Genomic DNA, 23,096 nt, shown 5'->3' with positions numbered 1-23,096 from the left:
AAAAAGGAATGTTTTACCACTATCAGCCCTTTAATGGCTATTAACGCTTATGTAGTGTGATGGTGTGCAGTGCGACGTTATTTTAATTACATCACTAAAAGATACATAACATCATTTCAGTAAAGATTGTCTCCAATATTTTGAATTCAGCACTTAAAGGAAACATGTCACGTAAACCATATTTGGCACCAACCATGTACAATTAATTATAAATTGAATCACCTAAAAAAAAAAATTATAAAAAATTAATTACTTAAAATATCTCCATAAAAGAACCCCAGATACGAGCTCTTAGCGGAAATTGCCGATCTTTAATGAGCAGGGCAATCACGAGGTCCGTGACGTCAGAGACGCGTCGCTTGATCTGATGCCTTACACTTAAAAGCATTAGTCCGTACCACGCATAAAGAATCTAAGACTTGCACAGCTTACCAAAACAATGAGTGTTCGTTCGCAAAACGTTTTGCCGTATCAATATGAGCTGTTAGTAAATGAAGAAAGACACACATTTACTTACAACAGTGATACTGAAGAAAAAACGGATAGCGAGTCGGAGGGTGGAGAAACTGATGGTGCCAGACCAGACGGGTCGACCAATTTACAGCCCGGAGCCCGAAAGTAACCCGGAGACAAAACCAAAACTCGGATGCTAATGCCGAGGTGTATACTGTTCATATTTAGCATAAAGATACACCTCGATATGATGTATTTAAATATGTAAAAAATATAAATGTAGGACAAACATTTTTGGGTGGGTTTTTTTATAGAAAATATCGCATTTTTTATGTTCGGGCTGTACATAATGAAATCTGTATGCACAGTGTAAACAAACGCTCTAATTTACGACAAGGCGCTTCACTTTAATTAACCTGGCTTGTAAAACAACATAAATGACTTGAGAGTATAATCAACTTTTAAACTAAATATATTTCTATTTGCATCAATAGAACAAAATGGGGTTATAGTATTTTTCTCTCATAAAAAAAAGTAGCATATTATTAGGCCTATTGGTTGGGTGCGTTAGAGTAAAAACGACCACTCACGATACCCAAGTGATAATTTTCTTTTCTTTGGTACTACGTAATTGGTCAGTTTTGTAATTTTAGATGGGAAAGTCTACTTAATCAAGGGTTTTACAGCATTATTTACAGTAATGAAGCAGGGCGGCTGATAATGTCCATTAACATTGTACTATAGTCGCGACAGGTTACGCCACAATACCCTGTGATCTTAAAAAAACTGGCACGTATTTTGTACGTATGTCTAGACCGTGGTAATCACTTACCTGGTCGATACCCTGCAATATACACCTGCCAATCAGGAATCACATGTGCAGGCCACGGAAAGAAAGGACCAATTAACTAAAACAACACTCCGATTCTCAAGTCAGCCCGTGGATGAAACACAATAGTTATTTCGACACCGACAGTAGTGGTTTATTTTGTATTGAACTTCGTGTTGCTTTGGGGCTTCGGGCGATGAGGAACGTTTTTGTGACGAAGATTAAAAACATTATTTAAAATTATTATTGTTTTCTACACGTTTTTTAAAAACATATTTAAATACATCGTACTGAGATGTATCCTCATGCCAAATCCCATGTTTGTATATGCCATATTTAATTACTTATTGACGTTTCCTTCTTCGGACGGTGAATACAGATTTTGTTATGTAGGCCTACAGCCCTAACATGAAAAATCTTTTTTTTTCCAAAAAAATAAATAAATAAAAAATTCTACATTTTTGTTTTAACATATATAAATACATCATGCTGAGGTGTATCTTTGTGCCAAATATGTACAATGTACACCTCGGCATTCGCAACCGAGTACTGTATTTGTCTCCGGGTAACGTTCGGGCTCCGGGCTGTAAATAGGCTGACACCAAAGTACTATGCGGTGTTGGTGTCCAATCTTTTCTTTTGCGATAAAATACACGCGTCTTTCTTCGGATACAATCCTTTGGAAAACCATAAAAAGACAATCCCGATCGTTTAAAGTGTTTATTTTTACACCCAAAGGCCGCGCAGTACGGCACTGTTGGACTGAAAAGATCGTAAGCCCCTTACTCCATATATAAACAGTTAACAACAATGGAAGAGTACAGCGGCTCTGACGTCACTTCCCTTTTTTTCCGAACGCTCACGAAGAAATATGCATAAATCGTACTTTGATACTGATTAGCGTAATTTCTTCATTTTAAGTTAACTACACGTATTTTATTGTTATAAAGTTATTTGTATATTATTTTTATATCATTTTTCTTTTAAAATGAGCTATAATATGGTCTCGTGTCATGTTTCCTTTAATCTAATGTGTGGTAGAAGAAACCCACCATGTTCTGACTGGCAACAGTGATATACCAGTTGTGGATTATTCGCTGGAAGAGGAAATGGGTCCATCGAGAAAGAAATGTTTTATTTAACGACGCACTCAAACATTTTATTTATGGTTATATGGCGTCGGACATATGGTTAAGGACCACACAGATATTGAGAGAGGACACCTGCTGTCACCACTTCATGGGCTACTCTTTTTCGATTAGCAGCAAGAGATCTTTTATATGCACCATCCCACAGACAGGATGGTCCCATCAAGAAGATTGATAATGTGACCAGGGTTCTGTCTAGCAATCTACAAGTGTTGAAAATAGCAGGTGTCAAAGTTTGAAATTCATAACTTTATTATGCGGACATGCGTAGTTGATAGTATGATTGGCAAAAACAATACTGGGTGCAAAAGTAAAGTGCCAGTTGGTCCCCGACTAGGGCTCGTCATTATGGGGCAGAACCCTGTGCAACACTTCATACAAATGCTATAAACGTCCTTTTAAACACTAGATGACTGTTTGTTTAATAACAGACAAGCACTGTTCTTTAATGTTATACATTTTTGTAATGTCCTTTTAAACACTAGTTTGTTTAATAACAGACGAGAACTGTCCTTTGATGTTATAAATTGTTGGAATATATTCTAAATACATTTTCCCTATCTTTATCATATATGAAAACAAATGAAGTAGGATATTATTAGACAAGCAAAAATACAGTGATCGGAATGGAAATATAAATATAAAATTGTTTTAAAATACAGTTTTGTATTAAGTTAACAAACTTGATGGACATGCAGTTAATAAAATAATGTGTGAATACCCACTATTTCCGCTTACATTACTTTACAAAATTTACTCCAGGTTTTCTTTCTCTCGATCAACATGTCGAAAATAACCTATGTTAGACAAAATACAGGTTTAAATGGTGCTGAGGTGTCATTAAACAAATATTTTTTTCTTTCCTTTACAGAATATCCTTAGCTCTGTTTTACATATTAAAAAGGTTGGGTTTTTTATCTTGCAGTATCTGAACTACTTGAGAAGTCACGCTCGGGTGCTTATTACGTTTGCTGGGATGTTGCCGTACCGACTGCCAGGAGACACGAACTCGAGACTTGTACAGGTGGAAGTACTCATGAACTGAATGGCTGTTTGCAGAACTCCTGTAATTAATATTCACTTATCAGCTGGTCAGAAACTGGGCTACTTGTAACCCACCGACCAATATGATTTCCTCTGGCCAAAGACTTAACTGCCTGTTGGAAAAATTACGACTCGGTATCGATAAGTTCTGCAAGGAATGAATGATATGCAGACGAGAGTAGAATGACCAATCTGTTGTAAGAATTACTGGGTGGAGAAAGTGCACATTTGAAAAAAAGTCTTATAACTGTGAGCTATGTCATCAAATATGATGTTGCAACAAATCAAATCAAATCAGTTTTGCCATGGTTCTAGTACGTTTATCATGGTCATGGCTTTTGAACAGTTCCAGAGCATCATCCAGGACACAGCTGCACCATCTATTGTTGCTTCCATGTTTTATGATGTCTTAGTTGTATTGCAAAAATCACTGTTAATTTTCAGAGACCATCAACTACAGTAATATTAAACATTGTAATGAAGATTGTGAAGTGTGGATGACTTGATGAAGAGTGTATGAGAAACTGTGGTTGCAGAAAAATAAAATTATTTTCATAATGTTATTGTTTTGTCAGTACATGTATACTATAATATTCTGTTGTGAATTCATCATCACACATGTGCCAAGGTTCATGAAGAAAGGTGACTTTCCAAATGAAATCTTGACAATTAAAGGAAAAAACAAACAAAAAAGTTTGTTTTGTTTAATGACACACATTGATTTATTAATCATCATATGGTCATTTTGACACAATCATAGAGAGGAAACCTGCTACATTTTTCCATTGGTAGCAAGGGATCTTTTATATGCACCATCCCTCAGACAGGATAGCATATACCACGGCCTTTGATATACCAGTCGTGGTGCACTGGCTGGAACGAGAAATAGCCCAATGGGTCCACCGACAGGGATCAATCCTAGACCGACCGCGCATCAGACGTGCACTTTACCACTGGGCTACGTCCTGCTCGGAAAAACAAAGACCTGGAGTTGCTAATATAGTTGAAATAGTTGAATGAAGGAATGTTTAATGAGCGTGGTCAGGATCGATCCCCGTCGGTGGACCAGTTGGGTTATTTCACGTTCCAGTCATGGCACCATGACTTGGTATATTAAAGGCTGTGTATGTGCTATTCTGTCTGAGATGGTGCATATAAAAATCCCTTGCTACTATTGGAAAAATGTAGCGGGTTTCCTCTCTAAGACTAAAAATTACCAAATGTTTGACATCTAATAGCCAATGATTAATAAATCAATGTGCTCTAGTGGTGTCATTAAACAAAACAAACTTTAATGTTTAATGACATCGCAGCATGAAAAAAAACAACTGCTATTGGTGTTGAACAAAGGTAAGATGCCCATTAGCTGAAGTTTTGTTCATTTTCAGGTTTTAAACATTCATTCAACTATGAACAGCTCCTCTTTGGGAGCCCAAATAATATTATCTTCGTTTAGAGCTATAACATATGAGCCACTTAATATTTGTATTCCACATTAAAATCTTGCTTGTGGTTCACTTACGATAATTTGCCAACATGCATTATTATTTTTGGGGCACCATATTTTTTGGCAAATTTCAAACCCTGCTCCATAGATTTGCAAGTTTTACAAATTCAGCAAAATTATTACCATAAGTGAAATGCATCATTTTTTAGTTGGCTGTCGTACATCAACAAATCTCACATTATTACCTCCTATTTTTGGTTACCAGAAAATGGGAGATTAAAAACTTTAGAATTTTATCAGAATTCATAATTTTACTGCTACTGTTTTTGTTCTTTGATGAGACATAGTAAACCTCTACTATTCAATGCTGTGGCAATTTTCGAAAGAGCATCTCATGAAGATGTTCACATCACTAATACCGTGATGGGTTTTTTTTGTAAATAAAGCTGTTAATGATTAAGAACAAAATTCAAACAGTATAGAATATATATATTTTTATTGAAAACCGTAACTGTTGGGTATTCTGGTAATGGCCACTTGATAAAATAATCAATTATGCTTCCTTCCAGTCATCTTTTGCCCATTCAGGTAAATCTGTAGTATATTCCCAGTTTGGACCCTGAAATTAAAATGTATTTTTTAAAATTAGTATTCACATTGTTAATTAGTCGTCAGTATGGGTTGGGTAGACCGTTCTAAACAAGAAAAGATTGTGTTTTGTTTAACGACACCACTAGAGCACTGATTAGTTAATCATCGGCTACTGGATGTCAAACATTTGGTAATTTTGACTCTTAATCATCAGAGGAAACCACCTACATTTGTTTCTAATGCAGCAATGGATCTTTTATATGCACTATCCCACAGACAGGATAGCACATACCAAGGCCTTTGATTTTCCAGTCGTGCACTGGCTGGAATGAGAAATAGCCTAATGGGCCCACCGACAGGGTCGATCCCAAACCAATGACACATCAAGCGAGTGCTTTACCACTGGGCGAAACAAGTCATGGGAATTAAATGTCTTGCCTATCATAAATTTGTATGGTATTAAAACAAAATAACATGGACACTATATATATATATATATAAAAAAACAGAAGCTAAATACAAAAACCAGCCTCATACCTGATACATAGATTTGGCCTTTCAGCAGTGTCCATGCATAATAATTAATATAAATAACTACTTAAAACTTCAATATTACTCCAACCACCATCATTTGACATCTTTGACTAATAGTTAAAAGTATGTTTTGTTAAATATGTATTACTAATGACACCACACAAGCACATTGATCAATTCATCACTGGCTACTGGATATCAAACATTTGGTTGTTCTGGCACAGTCTTCAGACGAGAAAAACTACTACATTAACAGCAAAGGATTTTTAAATGGACTTTTCCACAGACAGGTCAGTACATACTATGGACTTCGATATATTAGTTGTGGGACACTGACGGGGATAGAAATTACACAATTAAACAAGCTGAATGCATCTTGTCCTTCGGGGGGGCTCAGTGGTAGAGCATTTGCCTGATGTGCAATGGGTTGCAGGATCGAATGCCTTCTATGGACCAAGAGGTTTTCACGTACCAACCAGTGCTCCACCTGGTACTGGCCTTAATATGAATTGTCCTGTCTATAGGGAAGTACATATAAACAGAGAATAACTAGTTGATGACGTCGGATATCTGCTTTATTCTTCTTGTTTTTCTTTTCTTTTCTTTTCAAATTAATTATCCCCAGAAAATAGGTCATGTCAGGGTTGGGGAGCCCTGAATCATCACCTTACAATATTCTTCCTTTATAAGACACACCAACGCTGGGAATAGAACATTTAGCAATTGAATTAATTAATATCTGCTTTATTCTGTGAAGGTAAGAATGGGCCTGAACAGGATACAGCAAATATCCGACGTCATTAACTATTTATTATCTTTATCCTGCAGACCATAAAAATTAAGGGGAAAAGCTATTATTTCTGTTATTTCAGCCACATTGTACGATGACCTAAAGGTGAAATGAGCGATTTTGTAATGTAGGCTATGCATGTGACGTCACAAGTCGTATCCTGCTACTATACGGATATGACTTTGCTTTATCCATCATCTTATTCTGTCGATAGAAACAGTGGTTGCAGAATAAAAGATACCTTGCTGCTTTCAGAAGGAAGAACCTCTGTGGGGTAGCAGGTTTCCTTTCTCGACCAAGTGTTGAAACAATCATGTTGGAACACCAAAAGAGTCCTTGCTGCCTTTAGTAGCAGCCTATGCAGAGCAACTGGTTTCCTTTGTCTTGACCAAGTGTTTCAAAATGTGCTGGGGTGTCATTAAACATTTATTTCCTACCTTTTGAGTGTCAATATGGCAAACACTGCATTTGTATTTGGTCACAGTGGATATTGCAAAAATTGAAGAATGGTATTTAACAGAAGAAACAAAACCGAATGATCTACTCTACATACCTAAATATTAAAAATACAGTTAGATATTTGAGTTTTAATGTTGTGTTATAAAACTCAATATTTCAGCCTTACTGCAGTTTTAAAAGCCCACCTTGTACTTGAGAGCATGAAGATAGAGCATCATCTCTTCAGGAGATGGGTTGGTGTATTTCTTTTTGCATCTGTCACAGTTCACATCAGGTATCCACTTCCATCTGTCGAAGCCAGGTCGATCATTAGAACAACGTTTGCTGGGATTTGTAATGGACAACTTGTCACTGGTACTGGACTCCACAACAGCATCACTTCCAACTGAAAGATCACTCTTGGTACTGGACTTCATTTGCATGTCACTTGCTTCTGAAAGGTCTCTCTTGGTATCTGACTCGCCAGTGATGTTATTGGAGTCTGAAATGTCTTCCTGGGTGCCAGAGTCAACATGGACATCAATTCCAAGAGAACTATCAACTTTGCTACTGGATTCCTCATGGACATGGGTTCTGATATAAGATTCACCTTTAGCATTTGACTGGACACTGACTTCCGAGTGATCTGAAAAATCACCTTTAGAATTTGACTGGACACTGATTTTGTTGAGGTCTGAAGAGTTATGCTTTGTATATGATTCAACATTTGCATCACTGCTCTCTGTAGTGTTAAAATTGTTGCCTGAATGGACAGGAACATCTGACAAACAGTTTGAATCAAGCTCATTAGAAACAGAGTCGTCAATGCACAACTTCTTACAACATGGTTCATTGTCATCAGATTTCAATTTGTCTGCTTCCATCTTCTGATGACCTTGCAAGTCCTCCACTGGTGTCTGTGCATCTTCAGTGTTTTGGGCTGTATCTTTGATTTCCTGCAGTCGTTCGTGGAAGAAAGGATTTTCTCCATCTTCCCATAATCCCAGGTAATGCTTCTCCATGATCTTTTTGGCAATCTGTCAAAAACAATATATAATATCCAAGTACTGAACTTAATTACTGAGAATGACTAGCATTACTTTGAACTGCTGAAACTATGAACATTTTAATTTTTAAAAATATAAACTAACCTTTTATTTAAAAAATATATCCCTAAAACAACTACACAGTCAAGCTGACTTTTTTTAAACTAAATATATAAGTAGTTGTATGATTAAAACTATATATGTAATATCTGTATGATTAAAACTATATATGTAATATCTGTATGATTAAAACTATATATGTTATATCTGTATGATTAAAACTATATATGTTATATCTGTATGATTAAAACTATATATGTAATATCTGTATGATTAAAACTATATGTGTTATATCTGTATGATTAAAACTATATGTGTTATATCTGTATGATTAAAACTATATATGTAATATCTGTATGATTAAAACTATATATGTTATATCTGTATGATTAAAACTATATATGTTATATCTGTATGATTAAAACTATATATGTAATATCTGTATGATTAAAACTATATATGTAATATCTGTATGATTAAAACTATATATGTTATATCTGTATGATTAAAACTATATATGTTATATCTGTATGATTAAAACTATATATGTTATATCTGTATGATTAAAACTATATGTTATATCTGTATGATTAAAACTATATATGTAATATCTGTATGATTAAAACTATATATGTAATATCTGTATGATTAAAACTATATGTTATATCTGTATGATTAAAACTATATATGTTATATCTGTATGATTAAAACTATATATGTAATATCTGTATGATTAAAACTATATATGTTATATCTGTATGATTAAAACTATATATGTTATATCTGTATGATTAAAACTATATATGTAATATCTGTATGATTAAAACTATATATGTTATATCTGTATGATTAAAACTATATATGTTATATCTGTATGATTAAAACTATATATGTTATATCTGTATGATTAAAACTATATATGTTATATCTGTATGATTAAAACTATATATGTAATATCTGTATGATTAAAACTATATATGTTATATCTGTATGATTAAAACTATATATGTTATATCTGTATGATTAAAACTATATATGTAATATCTGTATGATTAAAACTAAATATATAAGTAGTTGTATGATTAAAACTATATATGTTATATCTGTATGATTAAAGCTATATATGTTATATCTGTATGATTAAAACTATATATGTTATATCTGTATGATTAAAACTATATATGTTATATCTGTATGATTAAAACTATATATGTTATATCTGTATGATTAAAACTATATATGTAATATCTGTATGATTAAAACTAAATATATAAGTAGTTGTATGATTAAAACTATATATGTTATATCTGTATGATTAAAACTATATATGTTATATCTGTATGATTAAAACTATATATGTTATATCTGTATGATTAAAACTATATATGTTATATCTGTTTATATCAATTTTTAAAATATATTAAGTTTTATACACACATCCACATTCTAATAATAAAACTGCCTGTGACATGGAGAAAACTACATAAAATTTGTACAATCCATGTTATACACAGTTATAAGCATAAAAACATCAATTTCCTATTTCTGTAACTGACAACATACAACGTACCTCTTCCTCTGAATGGTCATAAACACCCCCCTTGCCTCTCTCTTTCCCCCATGCTTCACTGTTGTAAAATGGATCATTCACTATAGGGTGACCTATAAAAAATATATATCATCATAAAATAAAACTGAAATCGTTTAAAAACACAAACCAATTAAACAATTTTGAATAGTATTGAAATTTAATAGAAATGTTTTGGATTTTATTTTAAATAACATTTTATTTTGTGTGGTATACAAAACAATCTGCTTTCTGCAACACTTCACCCAATGTGATTAATTCTACAAAAGCTCTAAAATTAAACAATGAATAAACGAATGTTTGACAACACCCCAGCACAAAAATACACATCAGTATTGGGTGTCAAACAAATGTACGGTAAGTATACAAAGATGATTATTTACATTAAAAATATAAATTACATAAGTATGTAAAACCAGTGTAAAAGGCTGTGGGTAAAAACCAACACAATAAATAAGTCTTTCTAACTATTTGTCTAAAACTTTGAGATGAAAGATTTACAAATTTTGACTGAACAATCAATTTATACGTGTCAACAATTCATAATTAAAATATATTGTCATACTGAGTAAATGGTCAAGTAGAAATACTGTTGCTGTACAAAAAATAAAACATACCCAAAAATTGTAGATGTATTCGAATCTGATGTGTTCGTCCAGTGTATGGTATACCTTTAAAAAAGTAAGTACATTAAGATATTTATTTTCTGCAACTGCAAAAAAATTATGATACAGGATTTTTCAAAAAGAGGAAGGTCAATATTTTTCAATACTCACAACATAAACCCAGGGTTCTCCCAGTTCCATCCACACAACCTACCGGTAATTTGATTTGCCACTATCATCACAGTGTCCATTATAAACTTAAAATTGAAAACCATGGATAAAACATTTGTAAAACTTTATTAAATTTTGAAAAAAGAATATGGCTTTAACAATACCTTGCACATTTCAAACTATGACTTTTTGGTGTCGTACATACAGTTCATCGACACATAGTCTAGATAATGGGATAAGAAGTCTGGCTACCAAACAGAAGAACCTTTATATGAACCTTCCCAGACAAGACAGCACATACCTCAGACTTTGATATACCAGTTGTGGGGCACAGCAATCAATTGTATCGCCCATCACACCTCAGGCGAGTGCTTTACCACCAATCTACATCACACAGGACAGCACATACCTCAGACTTTGATATAACAGTTGTGTGGCACAGGCTGGGGAAAAGCAATCAATTGTATCGCCCACAACACCTAAGGCGAGTGCTCTATCACCAATCTACATCAGACAGGACAGCACATACCTCAGACTTTGATATAACAGTTGTGTGGCACAGGCTGGGGAAAAGCAATCAATTGTATCGCCCACAACACCTCAGGCGAGTGCTCTATCACCAATCTACATCAGACAGGACAGCACATACCTCAGACTTAGATATACCAGTTGTGTGGCACAGGCTGGGGCAGAGCAATCAATCGTATCGCCCACAACACCTCAGGCGAGTGCTCTACCATCAATCTACATCAGACAGGACAGCACATACCTCAGACTGATATACCAGTTGTGTTGCACAGGCTGGGGCAGAGCAATCAATTGTATCGCCCACAACACCTCAGGCAAGTGCTCTACCACCAATCTACATCAGACAGGACAGCACATACCCCAGACTGATATACCAGTTGTGTGGCACAGGCTGGGGCAGAGCAATCAATTGTATCGCCCACAACACCTCAGGCAAGTGCTCTACCACCAATCTACATCAGACAGGACAGCACATACCTCAGGCTGATATACCAGTTGTGTGGCACAGGCTGGGGCAAAGCAATCAATTGTATCGCCCACAACACCTCAGGCAAGTGCTCTACCACCAATCTACATCAGACAGGACAGCACATACCTCAGACTGATATACCAGTTGTGTGGCACAGGCTGGGCCAAAGCAATCAATTGTATCGCCCACAACACCTCAGGCGAGTGCTCTACCACCAATCTACATCACACAGGACAGCACATACCTCAGACTTTGATATAACAGTTGTGTGGCACAGGCCGGGGCAAAGCAATCAATTGTATCACCCACAACACATCAGGCAAGTGCTCTACCACCATTCTACATCCCTCCGCTTACAAAAGACCGAGTATTTTACTTTTGAGATCTATTAAAACACGGGGAAGGACGTAGCCCACTGGTAAAGCGCTCACTCGATGAGTGGTCGGTCTGGGATCCATAACTGTCAGTGGGCCCACTGGGCTATTTCTCATTCCACGACTGGCATATCAAAGGCCATGGTATGTACTACCCTGTCTATGGGATTTTGCATATAAAAAAATCCCTTGCTGCTAATCGAAAAAGAGCAGCCCATGAAGTGGCGACAACAGGTTTCCTCTCTCAATATCTGTGTGGTACTTAACCATATGACGCCATATAACCGTAAATAAAATGTATAGAGTGCATCGTTAAATAAAACATGGCCTTCCTTCTATTAAAACATACGCAGTGTGATCTAGACACCTACATTTGACGACACTGGATTGTCCATTAAAACTGAGCTTCTCGAATGAGGTGTGACTTTCCTTGCCACCTGCTTTAGTTCTAAACAATCCAACTTTCTCTGACAGACATCCAAGTGGCTCCTTCACCTCAACAATTCCACTGCAAGAACAAATATTTAATACATGACTAGGAGACTATATATTAGACAAAGCTTTATATATATTGTACTGCTAAAGCTATACATGTCCCCTATTGGGTCCAACAAAGATTGAGGGCAGTAACTCTGAGAAAATTGGTAAATTGCCAAGAAAGTCAAACTTGATCTGTCACAGAATGCGATAAAGCTATATACACAATTTCAGGTCAGTATCTCAAGACATTGTAAAAAACTAAAAAAATCCAGAAAACTATATAGGGGATGGCCAGCCGGCTGGAGTTGAAACCTTGAGTTCCCTCAGGTTGGACCGACAGGGGACTAATAAGCACTCATAAGTACTGGCATTATACATTAAAACAAAACTTATTTCTGAATACAAGAGGAACATTGCTTGCCTACAAGACTGATATAAGTACTGAGAGGTGTCATAAATTATTATTATAATTATTATTAGGGAAGTGACAAAAACAGCATGCACTGCATTTTAGCGCTATAAAATGTGCTTTGTTGTATTGCCTTTTGATATTTTATGTTTTTTAATTTTAAGCTATCAATTTAGCTGGGTAGACAAGAAAAATAATAAATCACTCGTTTCTGTTTGGAAGAGGGAAAACCCAAAACCTCAACAAACACTTGTTTTGTCTGAAACACTTCAACCTTATTTCAGACAAACAATTTTTATCTGCTGACAAGTTTACCTCAGGCAATTGATCCTCTGACACATCACACCTCAGGCAAGTGCTCTACCACTGAGCTATGTCCTGCCCCCCCCCCAGTGTATTACGAGGTCACAGTCAGATCAAGAACTTACTCGGGAAAGTTGCCCACTACACGACTGACATATTGTTTTTGAACCTTCCTCTGAACAATCTGATCCTCCAACTCTCGCGTCTTCTTACGAGATTTTCCCATGATGAGCACACCTGACGTCAGACGGTCCAAACGGTAGATGTCTGAAATATTCATGTTAACATAGAGGAAAAACCTTCAAAGATGCATACCGTATGAAAAACTGGTCCAATCAAACAAAGATGGCAGATGGTTGGAAAGAACATGTTTTTATCATTAAAATGACAATAAAACAAGCACATTTAAAAAAAAACTATTTATCAAAGTTATAATGCATTCAAGAACAAAAAAACTACATAATATGGCATGATGGGGTGTTTTATTTATACTATGCACAAATTATTGTTACATAAGCTGTGAAAGGCTTTAAGAGTCTGATCAAAATTTATAAGTCGTGGTCGGGAGTGTTTTCGATCGGGATTTTATTAAGGTAACTAATTTGATGCCTCCGTGTATAAGCCGACTCTCTTCTTTTGGAAAGTATTTCTAGATTTCAAAAGTCGGCTAATACACAGCAATATACAATATATATTGTATTGTACACTAAAAGTACAATGTATATAAGTGCAAGACAAACCTGCTATGCCAATGTACAAAATATCTTTTTATAAAATAGAACTGGAATGACCATAGAATTATGGTATATTATAACACAACCCACTCTATTGGCTGTGGATGATTGATAGGCATGTAATGTTATTAATATTATATTACAAAATGTTCTAAAGGCTTTTTTTCAAAATTTTAAAAGATATATGTAAAATATTTTTTTATTACCAAACAGTTTTAATTCTATCATTTATCGTAAGCGAGTCAAGACACTCAATACAGTTTAATTATGGTTATATGGCATCAGACGTATGGTTATGGACCACACAAATCATGAGAGAGGAAACCTCCTGCCACTACACCATGGGCTATTCTTTTTTATACCACCCATCAAGCAAGAGTTTTACCACCTGGCTATGTCCCACCCACCAAGGCAATAAATATTAATTTTCACATATTCTAGCTTGTAAATTTGTTTTCTTCTTACTTGTCAAGTTGGCACAGCCAAGTTCTTTCCCCAGTATGAAGACTATCGAGTTGTGACGGTACTGACCACACGGGTGACACGGAATTGACGATGGCTTGTTAATTACGAGGATGTCATCGTCATGTGCTATCACTTCAATGGGTGTAGCCAGTACAGGGTTCTCGTGTCTACAGAGAATAAACATAAACATCTCAAGAAATACAAGGTTGAACAGAAATCCAAGTTAAAGCTGTAATCTTGCATCAACATATTGTAATATCAGTTATTAATTCAAAATACAAATACATCTATAATTTGAATAAACTTGTATGTTATCGCTACTAACAGTTATTATTAAATACCTTCATATAATGTACATACTGCTGTCATGATTTTAATACACTACAACAGGCAAAAAAAACCTAGTAAACATATTTCAGTCCATTTTTTAAAAAATGTATCCTATATGTTTTCTTTATCTTTTTTAAAAACACCAACAACTTCAATGCTACATTACCCCAGCCCCCAATTTCAATTTGAGGTTCAGTGAAGAGGGAACAAAATGTTTTAGTTTAGTAAATATTTGAAAATTAATTTCATTGATACTTACAACAAAAATAAACCCTCATACATAAAAATACCTAGCATGGAATTTACAGACCACTTCCAACGTAGATTTGAGCTTTACTTTTAAAAAATTTAAGTTGTTTTTCTTCTTTTTATGATTTTAAAAATTACTTGCACATACCTGTGTACTTTATTAGCAATTAAGTCATTGTTTTTGAGTTTGTAGTCAGGTGCTACAGTCTGACCATTCACCGTCACTGTACCGTTCTCAATAGCCTTTTTCTGAAATGTTAACAAAATAATATATATTTAGTTTTAGTTCCACTGACGAACAAGCATTATGAGAGTGTTGCTAAAGCAATACATGTCCCCTACCGATCCCAACGATTTTAGCGCAATATCTCAAGACCATCTGGTAGAAAAAGTCTGGAAAACAAATTTTCACATCTCCTAAGTTCATGGGCCATAACTCCGTCAAAAATGGGTAAATCGCCATGAAAGTCACAACTGATCTGCAACAGTACATTATAAAGCAATAAACAAAATTTGAGCTCAATATCTTGAGGCCTTCTAAAAAACCATCTGGAAAACTATATGTGGGACAGACGGACAGACAGAAGGAAAAAAATAATTTATGAAAAAAAATTAAAGTGAGTGGGTGCAATATAAACAGTGCCAGTTTTAATACCACCAACACACTTACGTAATCTTGCTCTGAGTTTGCCCTGAACTCCGTCGCCAATACATCAAGGATAGTTCTATTTTGCCATCGAAATTTAGCATACGTTGTAAATGTGTAATAGTATGGATACACCTTCCTCAATCCTGTAATGAATAAATTCATTTTTATAAATTCAAGTATATAAAATATTTTTTTTGCAGTGTTTAATAGCAGATTAAACACTGCAAAAAAAATATCCATGTACAATACTGATTAAATTTTTGGAAAAAGGTAGAACAACCCGGGACTCCAGGGACCTAATTCACAAAGATCTCTTAGGCTCTGTTAGACACCAAAGCATCCTCTTTGCAAGTCTTTTAGCATTGCATGGCGAGATCGCAAAGTTGAGAGAGTTTAGTAAATTAGACCCCTGAGCTATCTCCACATACACAAAATTCTTAAATCTACAGTCTCATCTTCCAGTATTATAACAATATTACTCAGTGTAAAATAAAAACACATCAACAGTTTGATGTCATTTTGTAAAATACAGAGTTACAACAAATATCAGAAAAAGCAGTGTACAATTTTTAAGCGTACTCCCAAAAAATACAATGGACACTTTAATTTTATAGCATTGGTGTTTGACAGTCTCCTATATGTCTGATATTAAGTAATTTCCTTTGAACCCCAGTGTGCATGTACATTCACTTGAAATGTGATAACATATTGCAGGTTCATCTTCAGAACATTTGCTAGTGGTTTGTTTTCTTTAATTTAATATTATTTCTTTATTATTTTTGGCTCTCTGGTTAGGCCTAGTCATCTGTTGATGACTGTAAGCACACCTAATCCCATACAGCTTTTGATAAGAGCCCATAATTTTGGAGCCCATCACTTTCCAGCAGATAAAATTATTGAAACTTACTGGTAATCAGTTATAACAACTAATTACTGTCCCATTTATCTCATTTGATATAACGTGTATTTTTATGTCAAACTCTGAGATATATCGCCAATTATCGAAAACCGTATTATTTTACTTCCTGGTATTTTGTAATGTCTGTGCATGTTTGATCGTTGACACGGCAACAACTTTTTGTGAAGGAAGTACACTTAAACCAAATTTCCTTAAAAATGCGAAAAAAAAGGTAACAATAAGATTTATGCACAATGAAAATTATTATTACAGTTAATTTGTGCCCTGGAATCTTACTGAATGCAATGCAAATGCATGCCTAAACAGCAATGGAATCCACACAACCAAACACGTCTGCTAGCACTGCCGATTGAGTAATGACTGGTCACTTCCGAATAGCTGCTTTCAGGTCACGTGATAGTTTTCACAGGGAAAAGCCAATTTTGTTTTGTTGCCATTACGTTGTAAACGTCATAGTACAGTTTTCGATAATGCTTTTAAAATGACGTTTTCTTACCACCTGGTGCAACTCTTGATGGAACAGAGATAACATGAGACTATGCACTTACCTTTTTATACATTTTATTTCTAAATTGAACAAGGTAAACATTAATGTCGTTAAATTGATAGCCTGACATGACTGAGCATGTGCACCAGCCATTTCCTCTTAGTCGTACGGTTTTCGATTAAACGAGGATACATATTAACTTACACGTTTACATGGAGAAATGTTTGTGACTAACTTGTTCATTTGAGATAGCGTGACTATTGAGAAAACAGAGTTTAACATGGAGAGAGTTTACTGTACATGTATGTGTATGCGCATGAGACACAGTGTCGTTCCATACCATTTTCAAAATAATACTCCGTTTCTTTGTAAAAATCCGCACTGAAGCCAGGACTTGTATTCTTTGTTGATGATTTCTTAGTTTTTTTCATTTCTTTGTATTTGCGAAGTTTCTCCAACTAAAACAAAAGAATAAAAATAGTTATATTACAGCCAGCTAACTCTTAATGTTTTATTGTTGTTGATTTTTTTTTCTGGCTGTGTGTGTGACTAATCCCAAGTTAACATTATATAAATATACATTACACACATTATACCATAATTTCTATAAATCTTGATATACAATATGAATCTGTCTGCAGGGCTTCTAGAATTTTTATAAAATCCATTAGCCACAGGATAAGTGACTTAAAAAAATTTACTAGCCACAAATAAAAATTCACTAGCCCTACTTTAAGTAAATAAAATTTTACTAACAGGAATAATTGGATATATATGTCACCTAACGATGGAGATAGAGCTTAAAAACCCTTTGATATGGGAGGAGGCAGGATATTTAAAGTTACAAAATAGACAACGCATTTGACAACTTGTTTTTTTTTCACTAGCCATCGGGTATGGAGATAGTAGTTATTTACTAGCCCAACATTGAATATCACTAGCCATGGGAGTCAGTGGGGCTACCATAATCTAGAAGCCATGCTATCTGATACTAGTACTATAGAATATTTTTTATATTTTTATGTAAATTTAATTTTAAGGTGGTTTCGGTGGAAACAATTTTAAAACAGCCAGACCGAGCAGAAAAATGTTTGCTATACTGGTTTATATTCTTCGTGTTAAATCGAATTACCACACTGGGAACCAGTCAAATAGTGAATGTTAATGCTTGCCATCTCTGAATGTGAGCTGGTATGGTACATCCGAACACAATCAAAATGGTTTTGAATTGAATTAATAGACTGCGGTTTGAGTAATAAATCACCTATTAAAAATGACACATATTATAAAGGATGTACATTCAATACTTCTATTCCAATCAAGTTATTAATTTTGTGGAGACTGAATGTGCAAGTACATGTATATTATTTTATTATTTAACCATTTTGAAGAGATAATGACATTCTTTGATATTCTTTAGATGTAGTCAAAAAGCTAGATACTATAAAATGTATTTAAAATTAAATAAGTAGAAACTTTCCACTTTACTCTATTCTAATTGGATGTCAATAAAAAAAATGAATGTTATCATCCAATAAACCTCAGAAAATTATGTCAACAGGTCATGCAAAGAACGTTAAAAACTGATTTATGTAATAAATTGTATTGTTTGTAATTATAAAAATTGTTTGTCACAAATTTGCTAAAAAACTTCCGACTGTTACACATCGCTGAATTAATAAAAAAATGATAAACAATCCTTATTTAATTTGCTAAATTCAAAGCTGAAAACTTAGGATGCCTTATCCACCATGTTGTGTAACAAACAATAATGTATGAAAAAAGGTGACAACCAGCTGGCCATCTTGAAGCAAAAATATTCAAGTTTATTAGAACTGAAGTAATGATGTGTTTGTATTTTGCATTAAGATGTGAATGAGAGATTTTGGTTTTAAGATGCATGGCACAGGTTTAAAAACAAAAAGGTAATGACTATTCTTTTTAAGTTGAAACTAAGCCTCTAAAAATTGCAATAACAAACGTTTCATTCAGTTATTGCTTTCACAAATCTAATTTTGCATAACCTATTTTTTTCTCATGCAAAATTCAGGCTACCATTTACATGGACATTTCTGCTTATTAAAAAAGAAAACAGGTTATCAGAATTAATTTTTAATTTTCAATTCTCTGTGGCCTGAAAAATCTTTCTGTATCAGTTATATTTCTAAAATACTTTACCCGTTTTCGAGCTCTTTTCGACAAATAGTCCTTGTTCTGGCTTTCAACGCTTGTTTGATGACACGTGTCTTCTAATTCCACACCTGGGTCACTAATATATGCACTTGCCATCTTTCTAGCTGGTCTTGTGAAAAATCTGCCCACTTTAAGCAGCCTTTCACTGATAAATATCAGGCACCGTTGATAAAGCATCCACGTTCAGATAAATAACTATAAAAATAATTAGTGTGTGTTACTATTTTTACTATTAAATTGCATACCAATTCAATTTCAGTGATATATTTGCCTCTTTTTTTTTTCATCCAATTATCAGATAATAAACATGGCTTTCTTATTTTATTGTTTGGTGCTAATAAACAACAACTCTAATATGTGAAGTTTCTATCAAAGTTGTTCCAATTATTGTTCTACATGTATAATAAACATGACTTTGTTACTCTGTTTTAAGCTATATAAAGTACATTAATTTGGGGAATTTGCAATTGATTTTCCCCCCATTATTGTAAAAAATAAACATTACTTTGTTATTTTGATGTTTGTTTTAAAATGTGTACCAATGTTGTTTCTATTATAATTAAATAAATATTTGTGCCCTTTCTCCTATAATAGGATTAATAAATGAAGCCTATTATCTGGTATTCTTTCTTGTGAAAGACAGAGTCAACTCAAAGAGGAGCCTTATGTGTTGGAAAGATGCATACCCGGACCACCAACACATACTGACACTTTAACAAATGAAAAACGCGTAATTTTAGAGTTAATAAAAAAAACCATGATTATTCCTGCTAACTGGGGGCAGCCATTTTCTTTTGTTTTCGAGGTGTCCAGTACTCTAGCTTGGGGCAAAGTTAGCTCAGCTCCTACCAACTCCTGTATGCACAGTGTAAACAAAAGCAGTAATTTACGACAAGGCGCCTCTCTTTGATCAAGCTGACTTGTCAAACATAAACGACGTAATAATATAATAAACTATTTAACTAAATATATTTCAAGTTGCATTAAAGCATTTTTTTTCTGTTAAATAATCCAAAGGAAAAATTTAGACTATTAAGCCTATTGGCATGCTACGTTGGAGCAAAAACGACAACTTATGATACCCAAGTGATAATTTTTGTTTTCTTTGGGACTATATAATTAGTCAGTTCTGTGGTTTTAGATGGGAAAGTTTACTTAATCAATAGTTTTACAAAACTATTTACAGTAATAAACCATGTCCATTGTGTAATAACCTGTCTCCCCATAAATGGTAATTACACAATACCGGTATGTATGTTTGTGTTTAGACAGCGGTAATTAATTGGCTCGTCTGGTTACCTATCCAATATACAACTGCCAATTAGGAATCACAGGTAGAGACAACTAACAGAATAGACCAATTAACTCACAAAACACTCTGTGTATCATTTCAATACGTAGGTTAATGCAGGGACAAAACATGGTACAATTTTTTTTTGACTTGTTGTGTAGCCACTTTGACAATGGTGATTTATTTTGTATTGAAAAATAATATATACTTATTGGTGGCTTACTGGGATGAATATTATTACAGGACATTACAATGCATGGCTATTTTATTGTCCTGCAAAAACCAAGTACATTTGTTTCTCTAGTTTTAAGACTCATTCCTGATGTTACACGTTAAGTATTACATAACTACTGGCTCGCCAGAGGGTGTATTCTCTGGGATGGTACAAAATGGCTGCACCCATTATATATAACAGCCATCACATTTAACCATTTTATTAATTAAATATAAGATAATACTTGTTGATATTAAGCAATAATGTCCATTATATATCGTTGGATATGCATACCAGTCCAATGCATAAGCATTCCTTTAAGATATCCCCAAAATTTACTTTTTTCTTTGAAACTGACTTTGAATTGGGAGCAAACTGACATTTTGTTTGAAAGCAAAATTCATGTTTCATAATCCAATATCACAACACAAATTCAATATTCAATAGTCCTGCACATAAGGATAATCAGCGAAATAAACATGTGTAACAAAAAATCAATAAAATAAACATTATGTATATATTATATCACACTATTTGTTATTATTATATATTGCCAAATTCACTTGCCAAAACATGTTTTAAAATAGAACCCACTTTTGATGTAATACGTAAAATGTAACGAAGAGTCGCGCACTCCATTCTTGTTACATGTTCTCTGGACCCTTGTATTTGGCATTATAAAAATAGATTTTTTACCGATAAAACAAAAAATTATGTAAATCACTAATAATTTTTATTTTTTTATTTTAGACATTCTATTAATGGTAACCGGTCAAAACCCCCTCCAGTCACAACCCCCTCAGTCAAAACACCTGTCAAAACCCCCTCCAGTCTAAACCCCCTATTTAGAAAATAAACCAGAGTTTCTTATAACTGTTATGTTATAAGAAATAACACAAAATTATGCAAATAATTGATACCAAAAATATAAAGTATTGGAGTTTATTCACGCTTGCATATGATATAATTTAATTGCATAGAATTTCATATAAATGCATAGGTCACAGTTCATTAGATCACATTTAGATCTACTTCCATCTGATGCAGTGTCCGATGCCTTTCAGTAGCTAAGATCAAACAATTTATAAATACTGCTAATTACTATCAAGTTCTTTCACTATATTATTTTATTATTTAAGGATTTTTCCAAGGCTTCCCAATTACGTTAATCTCTAAGATCAAACATGGCTCTAAGATCAAACATTTTACAAAAATTATAATTCCAAGTCTATGAGTAGCTTCATTTAAAGCCTTGAAGTCTATGTCGTGTAACATACACTAAATAACAACATAACTAAATATATTTCAGAAAATTATTTATAAAAAATTAAAACAATTATCCATCTATATCAAAATTATACTAATTTTACCATCATAAATACAACAAAAAAATAAGAGGGGGTTTTGACCATTTGACTATTTATTGTAGGGGGTTTTAACTGAGGGGGTTTTGACCTAGATTCTGTATTAATCATTTAATTTTTTGATAAACGTGAAGTCAATGGTTATTGCTTGCTTGCAAGCTTTAGAAAAAATATGACGTGCACGACTCCATGATACCCCAAGGCCAAGTGGTAAGGGATTGGCACGATCTTTCCCAAAATGGTGTGTGGGGGGTGGGGGCAGAGATCGGCTTGGCATTCTTGGTTAGTGTTTAACTACTTTATTAAACCGCGTGCATAACAACTGTTAGTCCAGAGGGACGTAGAATGTGTGGTTAAGAAAAGTATTGACTTAATGTGCCCCGTGAACTAAACGACTGTGTAACAGGAGGAAATTAGGCTGCTAAAAAATTTACTTTTTTTTTTAAGGTTTATTAAATAATATTAAAAAATCGAATGGAAAATAAAATGATACCATGCCAATAAAGTTAATAACTGTACATTCTTCAACAAGCCAAACTACTTCTTACTGAAACAAATAAGAATGTTTTAATGCATGTCTGCGTTCGAGGAGATTCGTGTGGCCATGGGCGCAGACATCTTTGTAAGGGAAAGCAGTCGTACTTAACTCATAAGCAAATGGTTGCACACCATGAAAACGATGATAATAACTATACTCTTCAAAAGAAGAAACGCAAAACCACATTGTCGTAACATTTGGAGAATTGATTTAATTATTGAATGGTGAGTCCGATAATTACCAAATGTTGCAGGATTGTTCACAGTTCACTCTAGTCCATTGTGAGTAAGTGATAGGACACACCACCAAGGTCAAGGTCATCTGGAGTCAATACCGGGTGTGGCCTCCGCGTGTGT

The 23,096-nt window shown here is 34.2% G+C and overlaps 2 protein-coding genes across 4 annotated transcripts in view; one reads left to right on the top strand and one right to left on the bottom strand.

Annotated features, from left to right (window-relative positions):
- Positions 1 to 4,032, top strand: part of LOC121388181 (nuclear pore complex protein Nup93-like) — a 38,421-nt gene extending 34,389 nt beyond the window's left edge. For both annotated transcript variants that reach the window (XM_041519445.1, XM_041519444.1), the window contains exon 24: positions 3,356 to 4,032. In XM_041519445.1, the coding sequence (XP_041375379.1) occupies positions 3,356 to 3,475 (120 nt within the window). In that variant the 3' untranslated portion in view covers positions 3,476 to 4,032. The remainder of the gene's footprint in view (positions 1 to 3,355) is intronic.
- Positions 4,033 to 5,400: 1,368 nt separating this feature from the next.
- Positions 5,401 to 22,886, bottom strand: LOC121388183 (RNA pseudouridylate synthase domain-containing protein 2-like). Of its 2 annotated transcripts, none has more exons than XM_041519448.1 (12): positions 22,751 to 22,886; positions 19,319 to 19,528; positions 17,481 to 17,598; positions 15,756 to 15,877; positions 15,234 to 15,334; positions 14,507 to 14,673; positions 13,433 to 13,574; positions 12,487 to 12,623; positions 10,586 to 10,639; positions 9,951 to 10,042; positions 7,481 to 8,311; positions 5,401 to 5,540 (listed from the first exon to the last, which is right to left on the bottom strand). In XM_041519448.1, the coding sequence occupies exons 2-12, from the start codon at positions 19,508 to 19,510 to the stop codon at positions 5,475 to 5,477; spliced, it is 2,022 nt and encodes a 673-aa protein (XP_041375382.1). In that variant the 5' UTR covers positions 19,511 to 19,528; positions 22,751 to 22,886; the 3' UTR covers positions 5,401 to 5,474. The 2 variants fall into 2 exon arrangements, with proteins under 2 accessions (XP_041375382.1, XP_041375381.1); XM_041519447.1 differs by having other exon boundaries at positions 22,696 to 22,843.
- Between the last annotated feature and the right edge of the window lie 210 nt (positions 22,887 to 23,096).

Source organism: Gigantopelta aegis, chromosome 14 (genome assembly GCF_016097555.1).
Source record: "Gigantopelta aegis isolate Gae_Host chromosome 14, Gae_host_genome, whole genome shotgun sequence".
NCBI classification, from domain to species: Eukaryota; Metazoa; Mollusca; class Gastropoda; order Neomphalida; family Peltospiridae; genus Gigantopelta; species Gigantopelta aegis.
Note: the sequence above shows the minus strand (reverse complement) of the source record. Positions and strands in the feature narration are given on the sequence as shown.